The following is a 27877-nucleotide window of genomic DNA, read 5'->3' on the forward strand; positions in this document are numbered from 1 at the left end:
ATCCAAAATGCTGCAGCAAGAGTCCTGACAGGAACTAGAAAGAGAGAGCATATTTCTCCTGTTTTGGCTTCCCTTCATTGGCTTCCTGTTAAATCCAGAATTGAATTCAAAATCCTGCTCCTCACATACAAGGTCTTAAATAATCAGGCCCCATCTTATCTTAATGACCTTGTAGTACCATATCACCCTATTAGTGCACTTTGCTCTCGCACTGCAGGCCTACTTGTTGTTCCTAGAGTATTTAAAAGTAGAATGGGAGGCAGAGCCTTCAGTTTTCAGGCCCCTCTTCTGTGGAACCAGCTTCCAGTTTGGATTCGGGAGACAGACACTATCTCTACTTTCAAGATTAGGCTTCAAACTTTCCTTTTTGCTAAAGTATATAGTTAGGGCTGGACCAGGTGACCCTGAATCCTCCCTTAGTTATGCTGCAATAGACGTAGGCTGCCGGGGATTCCCATGATGCATTGAGATTTTACCTTCCAGTCACCTTTCTCACTCACTATGTGTTAATAGACCTCTCTGCATCGAATCATATCTGTTATTAATCTCTGTCTCTCTTCCACAGCATGTCTTTATTCTGTCTTCCTACTTTCACCCCAACCGGTGGCAGCAGATGGCCCCGCCCCTCCCTGAGCCTGGTTCTGCCGGAGGTTTCTTCCTGTTAAAAGGGAGTTTTTCCTTCCCACTGTCGCCAAAGTGCTTGCTCATAGGGGGTCATATGATTGTTGGGTTTCTCTGTATTTATTATTGTGCGATCTACTGTACAATATAAAGCGCCTTGAGGCGACTTTTGTTGTGATTTGGCGCTATATAAATAAAATTGAATTGGGGAAAAAAAAAAGAAAAAAAAAAGAGAAAGTACCAAAAGTCATAGCCAGCATTAGCAGAAATAGCAAAATAGTTTAAAATTTGAACGGGGAAAACTGCAAAAAATAAAAATATCAATGTGGAAGTAGTTCCACGGCAAAAAAGCACGGAGCAACTACAATAAAGTATACAGAATAAAGAGAAACAGGAACTCAATAGTGTGGATGCTTACAGCCAGTGTCCGATGGCCTCGCCTCTGTCAGTGCGCCCCAGGGCAGCTGTGGCTACAATGTAGCTTGCCATCACCAGTGTGTGAATGGGTGGATGACTGAATATAGTGTAAAGTGCTTTGGTGTCCTTAGGGAGTAAGTAAAGCACTATACACAGGGATGCACATAAGTGGTCTGCAGGTGCGCATTCGCTGTCAGAATAAAAGACGCGCACCATATAAGAAGTTGGAACACACGTTTGAGTAAAGATGTAGAAGCAAGCTCTGTGCAAGAAATTCTGAAAATACGCTCTTCTTTTGAGGTGGAGGAACACCAAACAAACAAACAAAAAAAATCTCCAATAAACGTCCATCTGTGTCAGTGAAAACAGTTGGATTCAGACAGTTAAATGTTACTATTTGTCATGTCAGTCTTTACTCAGACAGTGGAAGGGAAATCATGGCTCAAATATTTGTTATGAAACCAATTATTTATTTTTACACCAATTTAGTGTTACCTTAGTCATATTTGATAAACATCCGCAGGACATATATACATATACACACATATATATATATTTTATTTATTTATTTATTTTTTTAAACACCCAGCATCCTGGACAAGTCTCAATGGAAGCGTTTGTGAGAAGACAATCATGTAATGGCAAAGCTGCAAAAGTAACAGGCTAACAGTAAACCACTAATATTAAACATCTACAATACTACATAAATTTTGTGATGAAAAACGCTAATTTCTTCCCCTCCATCAAAGAACTGAATAACTCTCCACCCTTTCTAAATGTGTTTAAGTGTAATATGTCCCATTATTTGTATTTTTCCCCTTCTGAAGCTCGTTGGCAAAATTGTCTCCCCAGAAACACATTGATTGTTTTCTACCATTGTATCAGCAGTTTTCCCCATTCGCTAACATTTTCTTACGTTGCATTTGACCTTTCAGGATCAGTTTTGTGAAAAGTAGTAGGGATTACCACAGCAGGTTGAATAAGCATTTAAAAGTTCTATACAAGATAAAAATAAAATCAGTAGGAAATTTTTATGCATTTAAAAAAAATAAAATTAATTCTTAAAGAGACTTGGGAACCTTCTCTTTGTGGAGAAAAATAGTATAAGCACCACACAGCCACACTTACCAATACTCAACTTTAATGGTAAGCAGGACAGTGTGTGGAGGTTATACCACATTTAATTCCTCAAAGATAAAAACAAAATATTTACATTTTAATATACTTTTAAGATCAAACTCCTGTCACACTAGTCACAGGTGTAGTTTTATGCGTTCCTTCATGAAGGTGACGAGTACTTGAATGTGAGAAGCTTTCCTCACAGTGTCTACACTTATATGGTTTCTCTCCCATGTGGATTTGTTTATGCATTTTAAGGTTACCTGCAGTGGTGAAGGATGACCCACACTGGTCACAGATGTACTTTTTAATGTCACTGTGAATAAGTTCATGATGTCGTAATTTACTTGGAGTGGGGAAGCCTCTCCCACATTCTTTGCAGTAGTTCATTTTGTGTCCAGTGTGTCTACGTTGATGTAATTTTCGGGTCCTTTCCTGGCTGAAAAGTTTTCTACAAATGTCACAACAAAATGCTTTCCCACCACCACAACGATAGCAGTGTTCAAAACTGTATCCTTCTGGGTTGTTCTGCTTCTAAACAAAGACAAATACATTTAACTTCAGTAACATGTTTAAATAAACTTTAAAATAAATTTCGTTTCTATGACGTAGAGCACAGGTGTCGAACTCCAGGCCTCAAGGGCCAGTGTCCTGCAGGTTTTAGATATCACCCTGGGTCAACACACCTGAATCAAATGATAAGTTCATTACCAGGCCTCTGGAGAACTTCAAGACATGTCAAGGAGGTAATTTAGCCATTTAAATCAGCTGTGTTGGATCAAGGACACATGTAAAACCTGCAGGACACCGGCCCTCGAGGCCTGGAGTTCGACACCTGTGACGTAGAGGAACAGAAACAAGTGTTGATACCCCGGAAAGAAAAAATACATACCTCACAGTAACTGCACTTGTAGAGTTTTTTCCTGGTATGGATCTGATGGTGCCTTTTAAGGGACCATGAAAGTTTAAAAGTCTTCTCACACAGTTCACATTTATATGGTCTCTCCTCAGTGTGGGTAAACATGTGGCGTTGTAAGCGTACTTGTTCTGTAAACTGCTTGCCACACTGATCACAGCTGTAAACATCATGTCCCGTGTGAATGCGTTTGTCTATTTCTGTTCCCTATATGGTTGAAAGATTTTCCACAAATGTCACAGCTGTACGCCTTAATTCCAGAGTGGGTAACTCCATGCCTCCGTAAGCTACCACTTTCAGTAAAATCTTTACCACACTGATCACATCTGTATGGTTTAACTCCACTGTGGATGAGCTTGTGGTTTTCCAGGCCTTCTTTCTGGGTAAAACACTAACCACAATGATCACAACGGTATGCTATGATATCACTGTGAGAGACTTTATGCTTTTTTTAGGGCACTTTGCTGAGTAAAGGACTTCCCACACAAGTCACATCTAAACGGTTTATATCCCCTGTGGATTCGTTGGTGTCTTTGTAAGTTACCAAGGCAAGTAAAACATTTTCCACACAAGTCACAGATGAACAGAATCTCTCCAGTGTGGATGTCTGTGTGTTTTCTTAGGGACTCCTTTCGAGTAAAAGCCTTCCCACACTCATTGCAGCTGTATTTTCTTCCCCCATGGAGTTTGTCAGCCTCCTGAGAGGGCTGACATCTTTGCCCATTTTGGTCCTGCAGTAACAGAAATACCAACAGAGGCATTGAGTTAAATACAGTCATGGAACAAACTGAACAGTCAAACTCCCTCCAGTTTTCTGTATAATTTTAAACCAGAGGCCTATTTCAACCATATACTGGTGGTAGTACATTATATACAAATGGTCAGAAAACCCAAATGAAATAAATCTGATAGTTCCATAGACTAGTCTAGTTTACTACAAAATTAAGTATTTAAATATTCTCATGTCATCGCTATTCCTAGTGCTTGTACACACAAATATTCAGTCTTGTTCTTGTCTTTGATTTGACTGCTTAGATTAGACAAATTTAGCTGAAAGCCAACAAGGATACCCAATGGATTTACTTTCCCAAGTGGATCATCACGGCCTTGCCGTTTTGGTCCATTTGATCGACCTTTGTTGTTATTTTTCATTTTATTTTCAGTTGTTACAGACTGGGCAGCCATGGCTAGAGGATATGAAAGGGAGAGGTCTATATTTCTACAGATTTTTATATTCTATAACACGTTAGACTGCTGACAACGTCATTACACCAGCATTTGTTTATCCCCAGAGTTACATTTAATGAGACTACTAGGCCAAACCCTAAAATAATTTCACATTATTTTGACAAGGATTTTATAAAGAATGACAATAGCAAAATGTGGAACTTTTGCAGGTTCTGGTTAGTGACCCTAAAGCATGTAGCAGAGCAGAGCAAGTACTACTGCCAACAGCTGCACTCCAACACAGTGGCGTTCAAGTCTGCTAAACTACAGGATGAGAGACTCTAGGGATCACCACAACAACAACTACATTTCCAAACTGTAATACAATAATATCTAATGAAGGAAAAGTGTAAATGTAATGTGTGCTACAACAGTAATTAAAATGATATTATAGAAATATCACAATATATTATAGAAAGAGTAATATATACAAATAATATTACATGATATACTATTGAGGGCTTAATATAAACCTCGCCTGTGTTTTGGTGCCCGTTAAAATGTGAACTTTGTGTCAACTTTTGAGCAAACTGTGACCATCATCAAGCAAACCAACCGAAGACGATGAAGGGCACACCGTTTCAATAGTAGTGCAACATATTTTCCTTACCTTTTCTGTTGAAGTCATCGTTTCCTCTGTGGTGGCTAAACTGAGCCTAAATGACTCAAAAATGTTGCTCTGCTGTTTCGTCAGGCTCTTCTCCACTTGCTAACCAGCAGGGACACAAACAGATGTTTATTACATGCTAAGTCTCTGTGAGTCTATGTTCATCAGGCAACACAAGGTACAACAGCTAGCTTTGATCTGTAGTTTAACCTGTTTGAAGTCAGGAAGGAGAGCCAGGAGACTAAATTAATAGTATCAGCATTAACATTAAGACACAGAAGAATCTGGTAGGTTATAATTGTTCTTCCATTAACTTTATCTTTTAGATACTGTGGGGATTAGAGAAATTATTTCCCTGCTATTGTTCATATTACCATAGCATTAATCACATTATCTCCAAGTAGGGATAGTGCATTTAAATGTTTAAACATATTGGCACCCAATTAAGCTTTTATTACAGGTCCAGGAAGAACCACTTTAAACTGTTGAGTTGAATTTATAACCCGAAATGCTTTTGAATCTATAATCTTAAAAGTTTATGGGCAGACTGCATTGTGAAAGAAAAGGCCTAATGCTGAGTATCCTCAAAATAAGACAGGAAACTGCATGCTTTGCAGAAGTGAAACTGAAAGCACAGTCTCAGTGCAAGTAATTCTGAGGAGCAGTTTCGATGATGTCATTATCATCTTTGATGCATTTGTATTTCTGATTAAGCTTTGATTAAGCTTTAAGTAGTTGTATTAGATTGAAACATTTGTTTTATACATTTTATATATCAGTCAAGATTATTACACACATACACACACACATAGTTTCAGTTGTGTACATGCTGGCCTTCTGTCTGGTGGAAAGGTTACAAGGTCTAGCTGGGGAGCTGAGAGGTGAAACAAAGGGCAGCAGAAGCTGACATATACATACACACATATTAGATAGACTCATTTATATAGGTAAGAGTTTAATCATGTTTTGCTATAACTGTAAAGTTGGGGTGCGTACGTGTTAGTCTGTTCCAGGAAGTACACCAGATGTCCCAGAGATAAGCGACAGCGAAGACGAGCTGGGGGAAGCACCTGGGGTTCGAGCCGAAGACAATGTTCTTTTAACTGTGTTCAAAGTTAACTGAACGTTTGTGGTTTTGAGTTGACGTATGCTGTATAGAGTCTGCCTGACAACAGAAGAAGGGGCTGTACTATTCTCAACCCTATAAAGCCTTTGTCTGACTATTGTAAGACAGTTCGATGCTGAAATCTGCACAGTGTTCGGACTCCACATGTGTTCATTAAAATGCCGTCTAATTGCACCCGGCCGGATCTGTGGTTATTTTTGGATTTCCCCTCAATATCTGAACCTTAACATTTGGGGGCATCGTCCGGTGAGAGGGGAATTTTGGAGGTGTAGACGGAGAGATCCGGGGTCCGTGGTGATTAGACGGGCAGATACGAGTCAGTGGTTGAAAGTGAGTGACAAGCCGGCTTATCCAAAGGTAAGGCACATACCTGTTGAATTTTCCAAAGTGTGCCAGATCAGATTGGACATGACAAATTAAAGTCTACTCACTGGAAATTACTGGTGAATATCTGTTTTGATTTTGGTGAAGTGTTCATGAGGTTTACCGGTTGAAGTAATGATAATGAAGTATAAGTGACAGTACTGAGTAATGAGAATAAAGGAATGAAAAGAGAAAGCAGTTGGACTGCTAAGTGAACTTAGAATGATAGGGAATTTGGTCATTGTTGTGGGTTAAAGTCCCGTTGGTCATTTGGTCTACGTGTGATGGTCATTTTTGTGGGTTAGAGTCCCCCATGTCCACAACGGGAGATCTGCCTCAATCTGAATCCTGTTTTGGGTGTGGATTGTTGTTTCAAATTATTCTAAATTTGTCTAGAACGACAGCGGCGTCTGTTAAGAAGCGCATTTTCTCGGAGGTAACGCTCCCTCCTGGATAAAGGCGTTTATCCTTGACCTAGCGGCGACTATGGGTTAGTACGGTACGACAAGCCGGGAAGAACTGGGGAATCTTCAAAATTGCTAGGGGTTCAAGTCCTCTACTTGCGCTTGACTGGGTATGCTGGCAAATTGAGTTAGGTTTAGAAATCTGGACAGGACAGTCTGGGACGGCCCTGGTGAATTGAGCACAAAAAGTCTGGGACTGATTGGTTGGACCGTTATGTTAAAGTTATCGAAATTTGTAGGAGCTAAGAGGCCTAAAATCTGTGCAGTTGTAATTATAAGACGTCTGTGTGTAATATAAAATAAGAGATCTATGTGTGAGATCAGTCTCTGTGTCAGCAGTGCACAGCCGGATGTGCACTGATGGTGTGTGTGTGAGAATGTAATGCATTTGACAGTTTGAGTTTATTCGTTTGGCTACAGCTTTTGGTGTTTCAGTATCAAAGCATTAAAAAAAAAAAACCCCAGAAAGATTTCAAATACATGCTTATTCTACAGAACAAACTTTAGACCCACCTACTATCCAATCACAGGTCTCAGTGATCTTCTAGAGATTTTGACCATCATTCAGAGAATTTATTGGTCTGTACGCAGTGTTTCATGCTTATTGGCCCCCCAAACCTGAACATAAATTGCTTTGACCCAGTTAGTGACAGTATGCCAGTGTAACCCAGTAACAGGTGAACCACTCTTATGACACAGAAAACTTGGGTTTTTAAAAAACCTAACAACAATCAAAATCTTGTCTTTTAATGCAGACTTCTGGAGAAGGCATGTATTCCTGTTGTATGCTGTGTTTTTAAGGACCAGTCATGATGATGACCACATGTTTCTCCATAACAGAGTGAACTCTTTGTAGCTAAGACCCAAATAGATTCTGGCACAATCAGAAGTTTTTACATTGTCAGGGCTCAGCACAGAATAAACACAAACTAACCTTTATTTGGGATATCCACTCAAGTCCAAAATGCAAGGAAAACAAAGTGCAACAGAATCTCAGGAAGCATAAACTAACATGTTAACTAAAAAGATATGAGACAGGGCTACAAATACTCTCTCACACACTGAGGGCTAATTGGGAACTGGACACAGCTGAACATAATTAAGGAAAATGACAGACAGGAAGTAAAGCTTGAGTCAGGATTCAAAGGTCAAAATATTACAAACTAAAACTGGAGCTAAATGAGGACTGACCACAAGAGAACTTGACACATCAGAATGGAACTCTAACAGAAACAGAGAGCCCAGAACACTGGTGAATATAGAAAATATCAAATGCTAATAATAGAAATAAACTGAGAATGAAACAGTGAGGATTAAACAGAGAAGTAATAATAAGAGTTTAAAGTCCAAAAGCTCAAGATCCTGGGCCCAAGTCCTAGTGCCTGGACTACCTCTGAAAGAATAAACCTATAACCTTCTTATGATGAGTTCACATCAATCCTACTCAATTAGACCAAAATTATTTAACCCTGTGATGGACTCGGGGTGGGCAGAGACCGTGTAGGTGACCCTGAACTGTAACTGAACTGAAAGTTAAAACTGAGGTATGCAATGATTATTGTCAAAAGAGGCACATTTGTGGATTTTCTGAGTAAATAAATCACATACAAGAACATCACACATGACATTAGAAATATAAACTTTCCACTCAACACAATTTAAGATAAAAAAAAATGTGATTTAGCTACTGGAAAAAAGGATGCTTTCATGGGTTTAAAAATAAAAAAATATATATGTTAAACGATTATTTTGTGACCCAGAAAGATTAATAAGAGTAATATTAAAACTTAATAGTGGCCGCCGTTGTTGGAAACTGGAATTGGCTGGGCTGCGCTATGAATTCTGGGATATGATGGGCCACAAAGGGCACAATGACCCATCCTTCAAATCTGGGGAAATAAACAGGACACATTTGTCGGGCAGATTCGTAGGCTGGACACAGCTTATGTACCTTGATAGTATCAAATGTATCAAATGTTTAAAAATGTTTGTTTGCATGTTCCTATGTACAGGCCCTGGAACAGCACCTTCTTAATGCTACAGCGCTTATCTGATGAGAGGCAGACAGCTCGAGGACCTCGGGCATTCAATTCAATTCAATTCAATTTTATTTATATAGCGCCAAATCACAACAAAAGTCGCCTCAAGGCGCTTCATAGGTACAGAGAAAAACCCAACAATCATATGACCCCATATGAGCAAGCACTTTGGCGACAATGGGAAGGAAAAACTCCCTTTTAACAGGAAGAAACCTCCGGCAGAACCAGGCTCAGGGAGGGGCGGGGCCATCTGCTGCGACCGGTTGGGGTGAGAGAAGGAAGACAGGCTAAAGACATGCTGTGGAAGAGAGGCAGAGATTAATAACAGATATGATTCAATGCAGAGAGGTCTATTAACACATACAGCATCACTCAGAACAGAAGTTAATCTTCTCTGTTCCAAGGACCATGAAAAATAGCATCTTATTTAGCATTGCTCAACCCATTTTACATGGTAACAGTGGAAATGTTCCAGCAGAAGAGAGTCCCAGAGACATAGATAGACAGATAGATCTTTATTAAGATGGCCATAATGGGCAATACCACCAACATGACAGCAGAACTGATGGGAGAGAACATGTCCAAGCAATTACTTACATTTGTTTGTGGTAGCAAAGCAACACCAAGCCTCATCAGTGCCATGAAGAAACTGTCAGCAAAAAATGAAGCCATTCTAAAAAGAGGAAAAAATAAATCCCAGTACATCCTTCCTTCAGCTACAGTACGTACATTTACAGAATCAACTGACCAGTAAATCCATCTTTACACAAGTATGTTTGTATCTTTTGCACAACCCCCAGTTATGCTCAGTACATGATTATTTAGACATTTTTTTTCACTGTTTCCCATTTCGCCACTAGATACTCTGAAACAAAGCATTGAATTAATGAACCCATTTTCAGTTCAGTTGATGAAGTGGTTCTTTGCTTCATTTGCACATCACTATCTTATACCACTGTGTTGCCTAGATTGGTGGCACTGGGAATTCAACAGACAGTAAAAGAAAAAGACACAAATGAGTTAGTAACACAATCATCTTTATCACCTCTTTGCTAGACTGAAGTCTAACTGCGGTATAGAGCATCTTATGAAATCCTTCTGAAGCTTCGTGTTTAAATGAATGTCAAAGAGCCTAGTCACATTCAGCTTCTTAAAAATTGCTATTAATGCCTTGTTCCTTTCTTGAACATAGACCTGACATTCTAATAGTACATGCTGAACAGGTTCCAGTTCACTGCAGTGCAAATAATAGTGCCGAAGGATTTTGATCTCCATTGCTGTTTACCTTATACACCTCAGATTTCTAGTAGAAAGGAGAAACGTGCCACCTGTAAAAGTTTATCTAATGACACTGCAGTGATTGGGTGTATTAAGAGTGGGAATATATCGATTTGTCTATTTATCAATTGATAAGCCATGATGGTTACTGGTTATTAAACACTAAAAGCATCCATGGAAGTACTGAGACTAAAAGCTACTGTTTGTAGGGGGATAAATGTTAAAATTCCTTAAAACACACACACACACACACACACACACAAACTAATGTAAATATTTATACTTGTGCCTTCCTAGTTATAACATTCAGGTTTATTCACTGCAGGTCCACATATCAGAGCTACCTCATCAGATCCAAGTGTGTCATTAGCTGACACTTTTTAGAGCAGATTCCAGCTGAACTCTGTGGAGCCTGATCTCAAGGTTTTGAAGTCTGACCCTGAAACCAGAAGAGGAACTTTCTGTCTCTTCAGATTCATTGTGATCCAGTGATTTCAGTCTTGCGTGATCACGCTGATGTTTGCACAGAGCAGAAAATGAAGTGAATGTTTTTGCACATTGGTAACAGTGAAACAGTTTGTTTACAGCATGGGATTGTTTGTGTTCGGAGTATGTAGTGAGATTCCTGAAGCTCTTGTCACAGCTGAAGTTCTCTTCCGTGTGTACCTTCATGAAGGTTACGACTACTTGATTGTGTGAAACATTTCTCACAGTGTCTGCACTTGTATGGTTTCTCTCCCGTGTGGACTCGTTTATGTCTTTTAAGATCATCTGCAGTAATAAATGATGACCCACACTGGTCACAGACGTGCTTTTTGACCCCACTGTGAATGAGTTCATGGCGCTTTAATTCACTTGGAGTGGGGAAGCCTCTCCCACATTTTTTGCAGTAGCTCATTTTGTCTCCAGTGTGTCTACGTTGATGTATTGTAAGGTTCCATTGATGATTGAAAGTTTTTCCACAAAGGTCACAACAAAAGTCTTTCCCACCACCACAGTGACGACAGGGTTGAGAACGGGATCCATCTGTGTTGCTCTGCTTCTAAACAAAGATACAAAGACAGTGTAAGTCAGAGTAATCCTTCAACATTTTTACCCTGAACGTCGCCTCAGATAAAGAGCATTTCTGCCAATATCCAATTACATTTTACTGTTTACATTATAACACTCAGCTCACTGGGCTACAATAAATGTCTTTGATGTAGAGGAACAGCAACAAGCACTGCTACCCTGGCTGCAGACAGACTCTCACCATACTTTGAGGACATGTAAATAAAACTTACAGACCATTAAAAATAATTTGATTTTGAGGGGGTCAGGTGGGATACACTGACTGGTTTTAGTTAGATGACCCTCCTGTTGTTCAGTCAGTGAATACAAGTAAAATGGACTGGTTCTTACAGAGCACTTTTCTACTCTGCCTGAGCACTCAAAGTGCTTTATACAACATACCTCATTCACACTGTTAGATCCCAGTTACCCCCGTACAGGTGGTCTGGACAGCTCTCCATCCTTTGGGTCAGAGTCGCTTAATCCTTATGGGTATTATCCTGTTAGGTGAAGTTGAGACTAGTTTAAGCCGGCGGCGAGGAGATTCGCTCAGCCTCTAACTGCCTTCGTCTAAGTGCCCGCCCTGCACTTCCTCTGACTCTATGCTCTCATTTGCAACCTTAATGAAACATATTTGTAAGCCACACTTATTAACGGCAGCTCCCCTCTAATGATCTATAGCACTTGTTATTGTGCTGAGTAAAATTTTGGGACCTGGACAGTAGGTCCCAAGGACGTATTATAATGAAGTACTACAATAACCTATAAGAACCTAAATCTGATGTTATGGGTTAACACACAAAGTCTTACCATTTACTGTTTTAAGGAGGTAATACAATGAATGTCCACAATTCTGACTTTGAATTAAGATAAATACTTTTTATTAAAGCAAGATTTCAGCAGGCGTTAGCAAACAGCTTAATTGCAATTTAATCAATCAAATCCAAATAATCAATTTATCACACTATAAACTCTAACTATTCTGTTGCTGAGTGACTACAACCGTTGTTGAGGTGCGTCTTCTTTTAGGAGGGAAGGAGGATCATCGTGCGCACTGATAGAATCCAGTTTCCAGTACAAGGCTCCCAGACTTCACCTTCTTGACTCTGATCCTAACTCAGCATACGATGAGTAGGCAGTTCAAAATTCATAATCCAATCAGTCGATCCACAGTGAAGGGCTATGACTTCTCCTCTGTCGTCCCTCTCTCTAAGTCTTTTCACCACAGATCTTCAGTCTTCTCGCATCCTACTTACCGGCTCGGGACTAGAAGAAAAAGCCCCTCTCTGCTTTTGCCTCCCATCTTTATACACCTCTACGGACACCGTATAATACAAATAGTTTTTCTATACTTAAGGAATTTCTAGGGCAGTGGTTCTTAACCTGGGTCTGATCGAACCCTATGGGTTTGGTGAGTCGGTCTCAGGGTTTCGGCAAAGCCTCCGCCGTGACATGCACGGCTCATTTTGAGCACCAGTAAAAACACATCTATCTCTTGAATTTGAAAAAAAATTGTATTTTATTTTTCACTAAAGAGGGGTTCAGTGAATGTGCATATGGAACTGGTGGGGTTTGGTACCTCCAACAAGGTTAAGAACCACTGTTCAAGGGTGACTGTAGCTCAGAAGGTAGAGCAGGTCATCTACTTCAGCAGTCCCCAGCCATTTGTGTGTCACGGACTGTTTTATGTCTGTGTATATTTTCACGAATCGGCCTTCAAGGTGTGGAGGATAAATACAACTAAATAAAACCAGTACCCACAAAAAGAAGATTTATTCATAACACACAGGAAAAGACCCAGGGAAACCGAGTTAACGATAAAAATGATTAGTGGCGACTGCTGATCTACTTAATCCACTCTGCATGTCACAAGATACTAACCCCAAGCTGTTCTCCAATGGATCCAATGGAGTGTGAATGTTAGAAGAGGGAGAAATTTTCCCTTACTTTGTATAATATCAGGAATGTTTTAAGAGATTTGTGTGAGATTTGACTGAATATTCTGTAAATGAAGTATTTTTATATCCCATTGAGATTTTAATTTAAGGTTAATTAACATAACGCTTCAAAAGAATTGCAACTGTAAATCCTCAAATATGGCTACAAGGTAACAGTAATCGTTGTTTTTAATTAGATGACTTATTATGTTCTTTACTGACACTGTCAAAATTCCAGCAGCCATGGCAAATGTAATATGGGCCTAAATATGGTACAACGTGGATATTGTGAATACAGAAAAGTAATAATTAACTTTTTTCATGATCATGGATGAAAAGAATGATTGAAATCTGATCAATCACCCAGCACTGCTGTTATAGCTAGCAGAATTACTAACTTGCTAACAATTTACTTACTTACTGAGCAGAGTTGATCCAAACAGTGACACTGAAATTAGAAGATAAAAATATAAATACATACCTCACAATAACTGCACTTGTAGAGTTTCTTTCTGGAGTGCATTTGGTGGTGTTTTCTCAGGTAACGTGGAGCTTTAAAAGCCTTATCACACAGGTCACATTTATAAAGTCTCTCATCAGTGTGGGTAAACATGTGGAATTGTAAGTGTGCATCTGTTGTAAACAGTTTCCCACACTGATCACAGAAGTAAACACCATTTGCAGTGTGAATGCGTTGGTGTCTATTTCTGTTCCCTAAAAGGCTAAAAGTTTTCCCACAAATGTCACAGCTGTACGCCTTAATTCCAGAGTGGGTAACTTCATGCTTTAGTAAGTTGCCACTGCAATTAAAAGTTTTACCACACTGATCACAGGTGTACAGTTTAACTCCACTGTGGACAAGCTGGTGTCTTTTTAAGTTTCCAGGTTGGGTAAAAGATTTTCCACACAAGTCACAGCTGTACGGTTTATCTCCACTATGGATGAGTTGGTGTCTTTTCAAGTTTACTGTCTTGGTAAAAGACGTTCCACACAAGTCACACCTGAATGGTCTCATCCCAGTGTGGATGAGTTGTTGAAGGTTCAGGTTAGACTTTCCAGTAAAATCTTCTCCACACTCATCATAACTGTATGTTTTCTCTCCCTTTCTTCTGTGAGGTTTGTCGGCCTCCTGAGAGCGCTGACTTCCATGTTGGTTCTGCAGTGACAGAGATACAAACAGAGGCAGTGAGTGAAATGCAGTCGTGGAACAAACTGAAACTGCCTCCATTTTGGAATCAAAGATGTCACCAAACACATTGTAGGTGTGTTACCACCACCTTCTGGTGATAGTTTCACATTACAATGATGTGCTACAATGAGAGTTGGACTGAAAATGACATTATTAAAGAAATATTGATTACTTGAGAAAATCTTGTACTTCATAACAAATTCTGAGTCCAACTGATGATATTGTTGTTTCAATGTGTGCTGATAAAATATGATCTTTGTATTTTCTTGTAACTTCTGTGGTTTTTGTTTGTGAAGTACATTCTGTATGTATGGAGGAGCCCAGGATGGAAAAGTTAAAGCTGCTGGTAACAACCAGCTGTGCACACAGTTTCAATAACAGTGTAACTGTGATATTTTTCTCACCTTTTGTGTTGAAGTCATTGTTTCCTCTGTAGTGGCTGAGCTGAGTCCAAATGGCTGAAATTGTTCCTCTGCTGCTCCACCAGACTCTTCTCCTCCTGTTACTCAGCTGGGACACAAAAATTGTAGATATGTATTTTATCCCTTATGTGATAAGGCATGGGATCAAAAGTGGGTCAATTACACTTCTTTAGGGAGAACCCCACCAGGATTTAAAAAGCTGGTACTCTCCACCATCCACAACTGGACAATAAAGTTTATTGTGACCCTGATACTGCAGCCGATTGCTCTGATCTGCTGAAAGTAGAAAGGTTGCCCATGTATGTCAATAAACATACATTATGCTTGTAAATAATTAAATGTGCTACTACTACGTCTACTTCCACACACTTGAGATTTTTTTTCATTCTAATGTGAAGTGTTTGTTGTGTACTAAGAAATGATGGCATAACATCACCTGATTTATGGGTATCTAGGCATCTAGGCAGAGTGGAATTAAGAATTACACCTACAGGCCACACTGACCTGTAGGTGTAAACATAGGTAGCTCTTCTGTGTTGTGCCATCTGCATTGCCAGAGGTTGTTTGGTTTCCTCAATGTATAAATCACGACATTCCTCCTGACACTTAGACTACATTTAGAAAAAACATGTCTGAACTGTTTCAATACTGCTGACATATGATGAGGGATCACTAAGAGTTTTTGTTTACCCAGCAGCTGTCCTTCTCTACCGCCTTCTCAGCTTAGGCTTTCCCCAACACTGTGAATGGGTTGGATAACGGCAGGTATTATGTATCCTGAAACAAGATAACATTCTTTAGTAGGGCCAGGACTCTCCAGTCAATTTACACCTACAGGCCAGTGGGAACTCTTTCAATGATGAGACATCCTGGACAGGGAGGAACGCTAGTTTGAGCACAGAGTCAAGGAGGCCATTTACGCGAAAATGGAAAGACCATCTCTGAATCGAGGACGGGGGCCTAAGGGTACATCTTTCATGATCACCAAATTTCCCCTTGTGGGACAATTAAAGGATTATTTTATTCTATCTTACAATGTTGTGACTCCAGCCATTCCCCAACTCTCTGTGAATGGTACTCATGGCCATTGATCAGTGTTCTTTGGTCAGTGGTCATGAGAATTTGCATATTAATCATCAAGGAACTGACCTCCCAGCCCATTGTTCATTCAGTGGGTGAGTTTCAGTACTGTTTATGCAGTCAGCTGAAACTGAAGAAGTCACTTGGAATTAGTGATGAAACGTTTCTCCCGGTATGCAAAAGTTTTGGCACCCCTGATAATATTCAGGATTGTTCTTCATAATTCATTGTTTTTTTTGATCAGTAATTTCATGTCCCTTGTGGGACAATTAAAGGATTATTCTGTTCTATTCTATTTCAAATGACTGGACAATAATTGTATTGGAGTAATGCCAAAACTGATTCTGTTCATCTGTACATACAGTGGGATGCAAAAGTTTGGGCAACCTTGTTAATAGTCATTATTTTCCTGTATGAATCGTTGGTTGTTACAATAAAAAATGTCAGTTAAATATATCATATAGCAGACAAACACAGTAATATTGAGAAGTGGAATGAAGTTTATAGGATTTACAGAAAGTGTGCAATAGTTACTCAAACTAAATTAGGCAGGTTCATAAATTTAGTCACCTCAACAGAAAAATGACATCAATATTTAGTAGATCCTCCTTTTGCAGAAATAACAGCCTCTAAATGCTTCCCACAGCTTCCAATGAGAGTCTGGATTCTGGTTGAAGGACCATTTGTCTATACAAAACATCTACATTTCAGTCGGACAACTCATAAAATTATAAAGTCATATACAGTGGGATGCAAAAGTTTGGGCAACCTTGTTAATAGTCATTATTTTCCTGTATAAATCGTTGGTTGTTACAATAAAAAATGTCAGTTAAATATATCATACAGGAGACACACACAGCGATATTTGAGAAGTGAAATGAAGTTTATTGAATTTACAGAAAGTGTCCAATAATTGTTTAAACAAAATCAGGCAGGTGCATAAATTTGGGCACCACAAAAAAGGAAATGAAATCAATATTTAGTAGATCCGCCTTTTGCAGAAATTACAGCCTCTAAACGCTTCCGAGCATGGACAGCTCTCTTTAACTCACACCACAGATTTTCACTAATATTCAGGTCTGGGACTGAGATGGCCGTTCCAGAACGTTGTACTTGTTCCTCTGCATGAATGCCTTCGTGGATTTTGAGCAGTGTTTCGGGTCGTTGTCTTGTTGAAAGATCCAGCCCCGGTGCAGCTTCAGCTTTGTCACTGATTCCTGGACATTGGTCTCCAGAACCTGCTGATACTGAGTGGAATCCATGTGTCCCTCAACTTTGACAAGATTCCCAGTCCCTGCACTGGCCACACAGCCCCACAGCATGATGGGACCACCACCATATGTTACTGTAGGTAGCAGGTGTTTTTCTTGGAATGCTGTGTTCTTTTCCCTCCATGCATAACGCCCCTTGTTATGCCCAAATAACTCAATGTTAGTTTCATCAGTCCACAGCACCTTATTCCAGAATGAAGCTGGCTTGTCCAAATGTGCTTTAGCAAACCTCAAGCAGCTCTGTTTGTGCTGTGGGTGGAGAAAAGGCTTCCTCTGCATCACTCTCGCATACAGCATCTCCTTGTGTAAAGTGTGCTGAATGGTTGAATGATGCACAGTGACTCCATCTGCTGCAAGATGATGTTGTAGGTCTCTGGTGCTGGTCTGTGGGTTGACTCTGACTGTTCTCACCATTCGTCGCTTCTGTCTATCTGAGATTTTTCTTGGTCTGCCACTTCGAGCCTTAACTTGAACTGAGCCTGTGGTCCTCCATTTTCTCAATATGTTCCTAACTGTGGAAACAGACAGCTTAAATCTCTGAGACAGCTTTCTGTATCCTTCCCCTAAACCATGATGGTGAACAATCTTTGTCTTCAGGTCATTTGACAGTTGTTTTGAGACCCCCATGTTGCTGCTCTTCAGAGGAAATTAAAAGACGAGGGAAACTTACAATTGACCCCCTTAAATACTCTTTCTCATTATTGGATTCACCTGTGTATGTAGGTCAGGGGTCACTGAGCCTACCAAGCCAATTTGAGTTCCAATAATTAGTTCTAAAGGTTTTGGAATCAATAAAATGACAACAGTGCCCAAATTTATGCACCTGCCTGATTCTGTTTAAACAATTATTGCACACTTTCTGTAAATCCAATAAACGTCATTTCACTTCTCAAATATCACTGTGTGTGTCTCCTATATGATATATTTAACTGACATTTTTTATTGTAACAACCAACGATTCATACAGGAAAATAATGACTATTAACAAGGTTGCCCAAACTTTTGCATCCCACTGTATGTACAGATGAACAGAATCAGTTTTGGCATTACTCCAATACAATTATTGTCCAGTCATTTGAAATAGAATAGAACAGAATAATCCTTTAATTGTCCCACAAGGGGAAATTTGGTTGTATCAGCAGCAAAAAAACAAAACAAAACAAAACAAAAAACCCCCACATATACAAACAGAACAGGACACAGAACAGAAACCCAATTTTTTACATATTTACATCATGGACAATACTTACCAAAGCAGAGTACAGTACAGTTGTTAAATTGGAGTACAGATAGTGTGCAAAAAGAGCAGGATACTGAAAAATGTTTAAATACTTTAGAATATTTAGAATAATTAGAAAAAGTGCAGATTGTGTATTGTACCTGTGCCTTAAAAAATAGACATGTAACTTCCAATAAGTTAGTTTATATATAAGTTGAGAAAGGTAATGTGCAGTTATAACAGTAGAAGTTATTACAGCACTGATGTAAACATCTGTTTGTTGGGAGCAGTTTTTAAATCATTGCAGCATTTTTACATAAACAACAAGTCCTGTCAGATTTATTTCAACACTGACTGAAATCACAGTTTAATGTGTGCTTTTTAAATGCGTGTTTTACCCACACAATAATAAAAAACAAATCAGTAAATTGAATTTAAAAGTTAAAAATTAAGCTTACGATGTTTTTATTTCTCTTCCTCAAAGTAATTATTCCTGTGGGCTTCGTGAGGGTCTATCTGTCCATCACTAGAGTGCATATTAAAGTTAGCTCGGTGCTTACCTTTAGATGAGCCCACAAACCGAGAGAAACTCCGTGATGAAGCTGGAACTCTTTCCAAACACAGGAAACAGATCAGGGAGCAGAGACCCACGTGGTTCACGCTGATCTCAGCTACGATCCAGGAGACAAGGGTGGGCAGATCGATGCAGATATCGATCCAAACGTTGGTAGTGGTTTATGATCGATACTTTAGTTTGTTTCTCCTCTCTTTAGTTCAGTCCTTTACGTCCGTTTCATGACAAAGCAGCTCTCTCTGCTCGACTCCTCTCCTGCACACACACTTTGCTCCGCCCCCTTCTTCCTGCTCTGCCGTGATTTGTTGGTGTCCGGTCACATGACTCAGCTGCACAGCGCAACATCGTGGGGTGTGTTCCAAAGCTACCTCCTATCTCAGTGGCGGTCCTAGCCTGTTTGGCGCCCTGGGCGAACACTCCCTCTGCCGCCCCCCCCACCAGAAATAGGGTGTATTTCTGGGATTTCACACAACCCAGGATTCAAATCATGAATACATAATGGGCTTGGATTTACAACATTATGAAGGAAATGTGCTCTATTTGGAAGCAGCCGCCCCCCTCCCCTTTCGACGGGTTGTGTTTGAGACTTTAAATCATCAACCTCTAAATTATAAATTATAAATTTTAAATTGTTATTGATCCCTTTACCCCTAGCCCTAAAGTGTGTATTTATTTTCTTTCTCTTCTGATAAAGAGAAAGAAAATAACTGGAGCCTCGTCGTCTCGTCCCTCTATATACTGGACTGTATATAACGGAGATGATAATAGAGTTTACTTTGACTTCAGCAGCGAGCAGGCGCGCGGAGGGCTCTCGTTCTCACTTTTCGCGTATAGAATTTTGAAAAAACATTGGTGCAAATTATAAGTCTGTATCATGATGTCTGGTGTTTTCGTGTTTGTTGGTTTGTTTTTACAGGGAGTGCAGAATTATTAGGCAAATGAGTATTTTGTCCACATCATCCTCTTCATGCATGTTGTCTTACTCCAAGCTGTATAGGCTCGAAAGCCTACTACCAATTAAGCATATTAGGTGATGTGCATCTCTGTAATGAGAAGGGGTGTGGTCTAATGACATCAACACCCTATATCAGGTGTGCATAATTATTAGGCGACTTCCTTTCCTTTGGCAAAATGGGTCAAAAGAAGGACTTGACAGGCTCAGAAAAGTCAAAAATAGTGAGATATCTTGTAGAGGGATGCAGCAGTCTTAAAATTGCAAAGCTTCTGAAGCGTGATCATCGAACAATCAAGCGTTTCATTCAAAATAGTCAACAGGGTCGCAAGAAGCGTGTGGAAAAACCAAGGCCCAAAATAACTGCCCATGAACTGAGAAAAGTCAAGCGTGCAGCTGCCAAGATGCCACTTGCCACCAGTTTGGCCATATTTCAGAGTTGCAACATCACTGGAGTGCCCAAAAGCACAAGGTGTGCAATACTCAGAGACATGGCCAAGGTAAGAAAGGCTGAAAGACGACCACCACTGAACAAGACACACAAGCTGAAACGTCAAGACTGGGCCAAGAAATATCTCAAGACTGATTTTTCTAAGGTTTTATGGACTGATGAAATGAGAGTGAGTCTTGATGGGCCAGATGGATGGGCCCGTGGCTGGATTGGTAAAGGGCAGAGAGCTCCAGTCCGACTCAGACGCCAGCAAGGTGGAGGTGGAGTACTGGTTTGGGCTGGTATCATCAAAGATGAGCTTGTGGGGCCTTTTCGGGTTGAGGATGGAGTCAAGCTCAACTCCCAGTCCTACTGCCAGTTTCTGGAAGACACCTTCAAGCAGTGGTACAGGAAGAAGTCTGCATCCTTCAAGAAAAACATGATTTTCATGCAGGACAATGCTCCATCACACGCGTCCAAGTACTCCACAGCGTGGCTGGCAAGAAAGGGTATAAAAGAAGAAAAACTAATGACATGGCCTCCTTGTTCACCTGATCTGAACCCCATTGAGAACCTGTGGTCCATCATCAAATGTGAGATTTACAAGGAGGGAAAACAGTACACCTCTCTGAACAGTGTCTGGGAGGCTGTGGTTGCTGCTGCACGCAATGCTGATGGTGAACAGATCAAAACACTGACAGAATCCATGGATGGCAGGCTTTTGAGTGTCCTTGCAAAGAAAGGTGGCTATATTGGTCGCTGATTTGTTTTTGTTTTGTTTTTGAATGTCAGAAATGTATATTTGTGAATGTGGAGATGTTATATTGGTTTCACTGGTAAAAATAAATCATTGAAATGGGTATATATTTGTTTTTTGTTAAGTTGCCTAATAATTATGCACAGTAATAGTCACCTGCACACACAGATATCCCCCTAAAATAGCTAAAACTAAAAACAAACTAAAAACTACTTTCAAAAACATTCAGCTTTGATATTAATGAGTTTTTTGGGTTCATTGAGAACATGGTTGTTGTTCAATAATAAAATTATTCCTCAAAAATAAAACTTGCCTAATAATTCTGCACTCCCTGTATTTTGTTTTATTTTGCGAGTTGGTTATTAGACGCTGCTCCAGTCAGCCAGAGAATCCCCCGCCGCCCCGCCCTCTCCTCCCTGTGCCGCAAGCAGCAGGCGCACCTCGCAAACGCAGGGCGCCCTTACTCCCAGCAAATAGGCGATAGAAAACCGATCGGTGCCTGTGCTATTCCCAATATGCGCTGGCTGATGTCGGGGCAGCATGAGTACGAGCATTTTTTTTTCTTTTTTTTTTGCCGATGCCCGTGATGCCGCCCCCACCACAATGCCGCCCCGGGCAACTGCCCGTGTCGCCCATATCTAAAACCGCTACTGTCCTATCTTCTTTTCCTTGTGTTCTATGAGAAAGTCATCGTTGGAAGTAGAATTGTTAAAGATTCAGGAAAAGAGAAGAGCGGTGCTGAGAATTTAAACAGCCTTACTCCCATCTGTCTGTAACAATGGGACACCGGATGTCTGCCCTGTTGAAACTACAATGTGCAGAAGATGGACTACAAAACAAACATCTTATTTCGCCACAATGTGTTCTCTCTTAAAAATATTCCTTTATAAAGTTTGAATTTTAAAGAAGTAACATTTTGGGTCAGATTTACTAATGTCTGCAGCAGCAAAGACTTCTTTTGATGTTAAAAAGCTTCTGGATTTACTGAAGAGGCTCAGTGTCAGTTTGTGACTCAAAGTTATGGCATATGTTTTTGTAAGAGGTTCACTTTCAGGAGAAAAATAATTAAATAAGTCACACAAATGTAAATTACAAAGTCTGTAGCACACAAGTTACTGCAAATTGCACAAAATCCAACATTGAAAAAAACCCATCCTGTCTTTTGCCTGTAGGGGTTGTGCTAGTTAGGACAGTGTAATTTTATGATGGGAAATGTTTGTAGAACAACTGTGTAATTTGGCTTAAGTTTTTATTTCAGTTCCAAAACTTTGGCTCTGTCCTGAAATTCTCCAGTCAGTCCTCATGCTGAGTGTTTTGAGACTAGCCCCATTTATTTTTTCTTAATAACACAGTTTTTAATGAAATCAAACAGAAATAAATTACACTTTTTTGTTGTTGCAGTGCACACAGCTAACTCTCTCTGCTGAATATGTAAAAAATAAAAGTTTTACTGTGTTACATGCCTGAATGTTGCTCATGGTATGATGGGAAATAACGTTTTCTGTTCTTTAGCACATTGAACAGTCAGTTTTCACTGAGTTCAGGTTTATAGGATGAAACAGTTTGTACTGATGCATCTGTGCTCTGGACAAATCTGTACCCGAGTCCTAATCCTCAGAACTCTTTGCACAGTGCTCAGTGATTTCTATCAGAACAGTTGTCTCTTATATCAAAAGCATTTTGATTCTCCTTCAGCGTCCTTGTATTTATCTCAATTTCCTCGCTGTTGTCAGGGAGAGACACATACATGAATCATGAGCTTGAAGTGGTTTCTTTATAGAAGCTCTGTTAGTAAATCATCCTGCAGTTGTGACACTACAATAATATACCTCGCTTTATAAATCTGTCACTTCTATAACATACAAAATTAAATAAATCTTTTTGTCTTATAATTTACTGTTGTGATACTGTGGAACTCTTTCTCCCCTGCTTTTTAAGGATTTCTGTGACTCCCAATAAAATTCCTTTCATCCATCACTGAACTGTAAAGTAAAAATTCATCCTAAAGACTGCAGTACACCAAAGGACATCACTAATAAACACTGATTATACAGAACCTTAAGCACACTTACTATTTCTGCCACAAAGAGACTTCTGGGTCACGTCTCTTAGTTTGGAACCTTCCTAAACAAAATGGACTACTGAATCACACACAATGACTGTTATTTTCTCTGACCAATGACTGTCTACTGTCATTGGTGAGAAACAAGAGCATCATGTGGAGATATTTTATGGTTGTAAATGAAAATATGTAATACAGAAATGCATGTAGGAAGGACGTTCTCTATTGTGGCATGCCACAAATTCATAAAAACACGAAAAAGAGCAGTTTTTTTTTCTTCAGAAAGAGCAGCAAAATAAACTCACTAAGGAGGAGGGAAGTCCCTAAGACAGACGCAGACCTGAGCAGAGGTCAGAGGTCACAGACAGATTCCTGTCAGAGAGGCAAAGAATATTCACGTCGCTCACTTAGTGCTGAAAGTAAAGTTTCAGTCATGACTCGTGTTGGTGGTCCTAATGTTATTTACAGAGTGGTATTTGTTATCATAGTTGTCACTTCAGCATAGTGATTATCTATCAACTAAATGCAGATATTAAAAATAACCCATTCACCCCACTAAAACATGTGAAATGAACTGAACATGAAAAATGAAAATATTTAAGTGTAAAACCACTTTTGTGTTGAGTGTCAAGTCATTCCTATTTATGTAGCACATGTAAAACAATAGAAGTAGGTAAAAACAACACTGGTCCCTTATCTCAAAAGAATTTAATATTTTATTAAAGAAGGAGGGCTGTTCAGTGTTTGGTAGTTATACACACTACTCAGTTACTCATTATGTATGCTGTGGTATTGACTACTTTCTTATGAATGTAGTGAACAGGCATCAGAAAATTAGTCTTCTACCAGCACAGCAGATGTCTCTGACCATAAGACGATCCATTTATCCAGGAGTAAGATGACTGAACACGAGTATACTAAACAATGAAAACATTATAAAGGACACTAGGAGAGAAATCAGTGAATGTTTACAAGAGAATAAGAATAGCCTGGTTGAATCTGCTTTAATTTGGGATGCAGTCAAGGTGATAATGAGAGGTTGGAGTATGAAGAACTACAGGGCCAAACAGCTATAAACTGATGTCGCGAGAGAGGCGATATCCAAGTGAAAGAAGTTAAGACAGAAACTATCTGTTGTCTATCTAAAGAACAGACCCAATATAATGTCACAGAGATGGTTAATGATATTAATTTATCATCCACGTAAGTAAATCCTAAAAACTTGATTCTGTTCATCTGGACGTGTTTTCAGCAGTAGAAACATTTAATCTCTCATCTAAGTGACTTCTTCAGTCTCAGCTGACTGCAGGTTTCCCTCATTTTATAAACAGTACATATGCACAATGACTGAAACTAGCACCACTTAATGAACAATGAGCTGTGAGGTCAGTTCCTTGATCATTAATATGCAAATTATCATGTCCATTGACCAACAACGACTGATCTCATAAATGACTGTTTTATTTTCTCCCTTAAGCGTTCTCTCTACAGTCTTTTTACATATGCGCTCAGTACGCATTATTTTGTTTCCTCCTCTGTCTTACCTGCCATCAAGAGGTTCCCATACCTTAGAATTCTTTTTGAAGAACTTTTTCAGTTCTCTTGATACCACAATCGGACTTAATTGTATGTTCTCATTCTTCTTCTTAAGGTTCAATATTGTTTTGAATTCCTCTCTTACTATTTGAAGCACTCATTTGAACCAATTTCCCCTGTCGCCCGTTTCCAACTTGGCGTTCCAACCAGACTTTCATTGTCAATTCAATTCAATTCAATTCAATTTTATTTATATAGCGCTAAATCACAACAAAAGTCGCCTCAAGGCGCTTTATATTGTACAGTAGATCGCACAATAATAAATACAGAGAAAAACCCAACAATCATATGACCCCCTATGAGCAAGCACTTTGGCGACAGTGGGAAGGAAAAACTCCCTTTTAACAGGAAGAAACCTCCAGCAGAACCAGGCTCAGGGAGGGGCGGGGCCATCTGCTGCGACCGGTTGGGGTGAAAGAAGGAAAACAGGATAAAGACATGCTGTGGAAGAGAGACAGAGATTAATAACAGATATGATTCGATGCAGAGAGGTCTATTAACACATAGTGAGTGAGAAAGGTGACTGGAAAGGAAAAACTCAATGCATCATGGGAATCCCCGGCAGCCTACGTCTATTGCAGCATAACTAAGGGAGGATTCAGGGTCACCTGGTCCAGCTCTAACTATATGCTTTAGCAAAAAGGAAAGTTTTAAGCCTAATCTTAAAAGTAGAGATAGTGTCTGTCTCCTGAATCCAAACTGGAAGCTGGTTCCACAGAAGAGGGGCCTGAAAACTGAAGGCTCTGCCTCCCATTCTACTTTTAAATACTCTAGGAACAACAAGTAGGCCTGCAGTGCAAGAGCGAAGTGCTCTAATAGGGTGATATGGCACTACAAGGTCATTAAGATAAGATGGGGCCTGATTATTTAAGACCTTGTATGTGAGGAGCAGGATTTTGAATTCAATTCTGGATTTAACAGGAAGCCAATGAAGGGAAGCCAAAACAGGAGAAATATGCTCTCTCTTTCTAGTCCCTGTCAGGACTCTTGCTGCAGCATTTTGGATTAGCTGAAGGCTTTTCAGGGAGTTTTTAGGACATCCTGATAATAAAGAATTACAGTAGTCCAGCCTGGAAGTAATAAATGCATGAACTAGTTTTTCAGCATCACTCTGAGACAGGATATTTCTAATTTTAGAGATGTTGCGCAAATGGAACAAACCAGTCTTACATATTTGTTTAATATGTGCATTGAAGGACATGTCCTGGCCAAAAATGACTCCAAGGTTCCTCACAGCATTACTGGAGGCCAAGGTAATGCCATCCAGAGTAAGAATCTGGTTAGATACCATATTTCTAAGATTTTCAGGGCCGAGTACAATAACCTCAGTTTGATCTGAATTAAGAAGCAGAAAGTTAGCAGCCATCCAGGTCTTTATGTCTTTAAGACATTCCTGCAGTTTAACTAATTGGTGTGTGTTACCTGGCTTCATGGATAGATAGAGCTGTGTGTCATCTGCATAGCAGTGAAAATTTATGCTATGTCTTCTAATGATGCTGCCTAAGGGAAGCATGTATAATGTAAACAGAATTGGTCCTAGCACTGAACCCTGTGGAACACCATAATTGACCTTAGTGTGTGAAGAGGACTCTCCATTTACATGAACAAATTGGAGTCTATTAGATAGATATGATACAAACCACTGCAGTGCAGTACCTGTAATACCTACAGCATGTTCTAATCGCTCTAATAGGATATTATGATCAACAGTATCGAATGCAGCACTGAGGTCTAGCAGGACAAGCACAGAGATGAGTCCACTGTCAGAGGCCATAAGAAGATCATTTGTAACCTTCACTAAAGCTGTTTCTGTGCTGTGCTGAGCTCTGAAACCTGACTGAAACTCTTCAAATAAGCCATTCCTCTGCAGATGAGCAGTTAGCTGTTTGACAACTACTCTTTCAAGGATGTTTGATATGAAAGGAAGGTTGGAGATTGGCCTATAATTAGCTAAGACAGCTGGGTCTAGAGATGGCTTTTTAAGTAAAGGTTTAACTACAGCCAGCTTGAAGGCCTGTGGTACATAGCCAATTATTAGAGATAGGTTAATCATATTTAAGATCAAAGAATTAATTAATGGCAGGACTTCTTTGAGCAGTTTTGTAGGAATGGGGTCTAAAAGACACGTTGATGGTTTGGAGGAATTAATTATTGAAGTTAACTCAGAAAGATCAATTGGAGAAAAAGAGTCTGACTTAACATCGATGGTACTAAAAGTAGCTGTAGATAATATTACATCTGTGGGATGATTATTGGTAATTTTTTCTCTAATGATAAAAATTTTATTTGTGAAGAAGTTCATGAAGTCATTACTAGTTAACGTTAAAGGGATTGTTGGCTCAACAGAGCTCTGACTGTTTGTCAGCCTGGCTACAGTGCTGAAGAGAAACCTGGGGTTGTTCTTATTTTCTTCAATCAGTTGTCGTCAATTCATTCATTTTAGTCCAGTCACAAGCCAGCTTATGCCAACTGCCGTCTACCTTCTTCCTCCAAAATTAAGCCAGCCTCCACGAGAGCTTCTCTAGCTAGCTAGGTCACACCTGCTTCCAGCATCTCACCCTGATAGAAACTCCGTGATGAAGCTGGAACTCTTTCCAAACACAGGAAACAGATCAGGGAGCAGAGACGCACGTGGTTCACGCTGATCTCACCTATGATCCGGGAGACAAGGGTGGGAAGATCGATGCAAATACTGATCCAAATATTTGTAGAGGAACCAGAGGAAAAGGCAATGGTGCTCTAAAAAGAATTGCGACTAAAATTCTTTATGTTTCTTCAAGCATTTTCACCTATAATTTGAGGGACTTCTTCAGTTCTGAGACCAATTGATGGAGATCCCAGATTTTAAGCTCCAGTGGAATTGTTACCTTTGGAGAGTCATTTACAAAAGTTGAAAGAGTAACCTTTACCTCAAGAAAAAACAAAAAGAAGAAAAAAAACTCCTGCACAATAAGAATATAGAAACTGATTTATTCATTTGACTACTGAAAAAAAAATGTCCTAAAGGGTTTCTTTAGCATCTTTATCACGGTCAGTTTTGCAGTTTTTTGTTTTTTTTTGCTGACAGAGACATCACTCATGTCCCTCACACTAAACAATTAAAGAACTAATTAGAAATAAGCCCTGAGCTGACGAACAACAACAGAGTGCTCTGAGAACAG

General features: G+C 39.7%; 1 protein-coding gene and 1 long non-coding RNA gene across 4 annotated transcripts; both read right to left on the reverse strand.

Annotated features, from left to right (window-relative positions):
* Positions 1-1626: 1626 nt before the first annotated feature.
* Positions 1627-9006, reverse strand: LOC102083207 (uncharacterized). Its single transcript, XR_267466.4, has 4 exons — positions 7795-9006; positions 4911-5009; positions 3050-3804; positions 1627-2691 (listed from the first exon to the last, which is right to left on the reverse strand). It is a non-coding gene; the product is annotated as an uncharacterized LOC102083207 (long non-coding RNA).
* Positions 9007-9945: 939 nt separating this feature from the next.
* Positions 9946-15680, reverse strand: LOC102083260 (zinc finger protein 708-like). 3 transcript variants are annotated; one of them, XR_002061163.2, is made up of 4 exons: positions 14758-15680; positions 13646-14320; positions 11630-11727; positions 9946-11219 (listed from the first exon to the last, which is right to left on the reverse strand). XR_002061163.2 is itself a non-coding variant. In XM_005461737.3 (3 exons), exons 1-3 carry the CDS (start codon positions 14773-14775, stop codon positions 10815-10817), a joined length of 1098 nt encoding a protein of 365 aa, XP_005461794.2. In that variant the 5' UTR covers positions 14776-15678; the 3' UTR covers positions 9946-10814. The 3 variants fall into 3 exon arrangements, 1 of the variants encoding a protein (XP_005461794.2); XR_003221753.1 differs by having other exon boundaries at positions 9946-11727; XM_005461737.3 differs by lacking the exon at positions 11630-11727 and having other exon boundaries at positions 14758-15678.
* Positions 15681-27877: the final 12197 nt, after the last annotated feature.

The sequence above is a fragment of the Oreochromis niloticus genome, linkage group LG9 (genome assembly GCF_001858045.2).
Source record: "Oreochromis niloticus isolate F11D_XX linkage group LG9, O_niloticus_UMD_NMBU, whole genome shotgun sequence".
NCBI lineage: Eukaryota > Metazoa > Chordata > Actinopteri > Cichliformes > Cichlidae > Oreochromis > Oreochromis niloticus.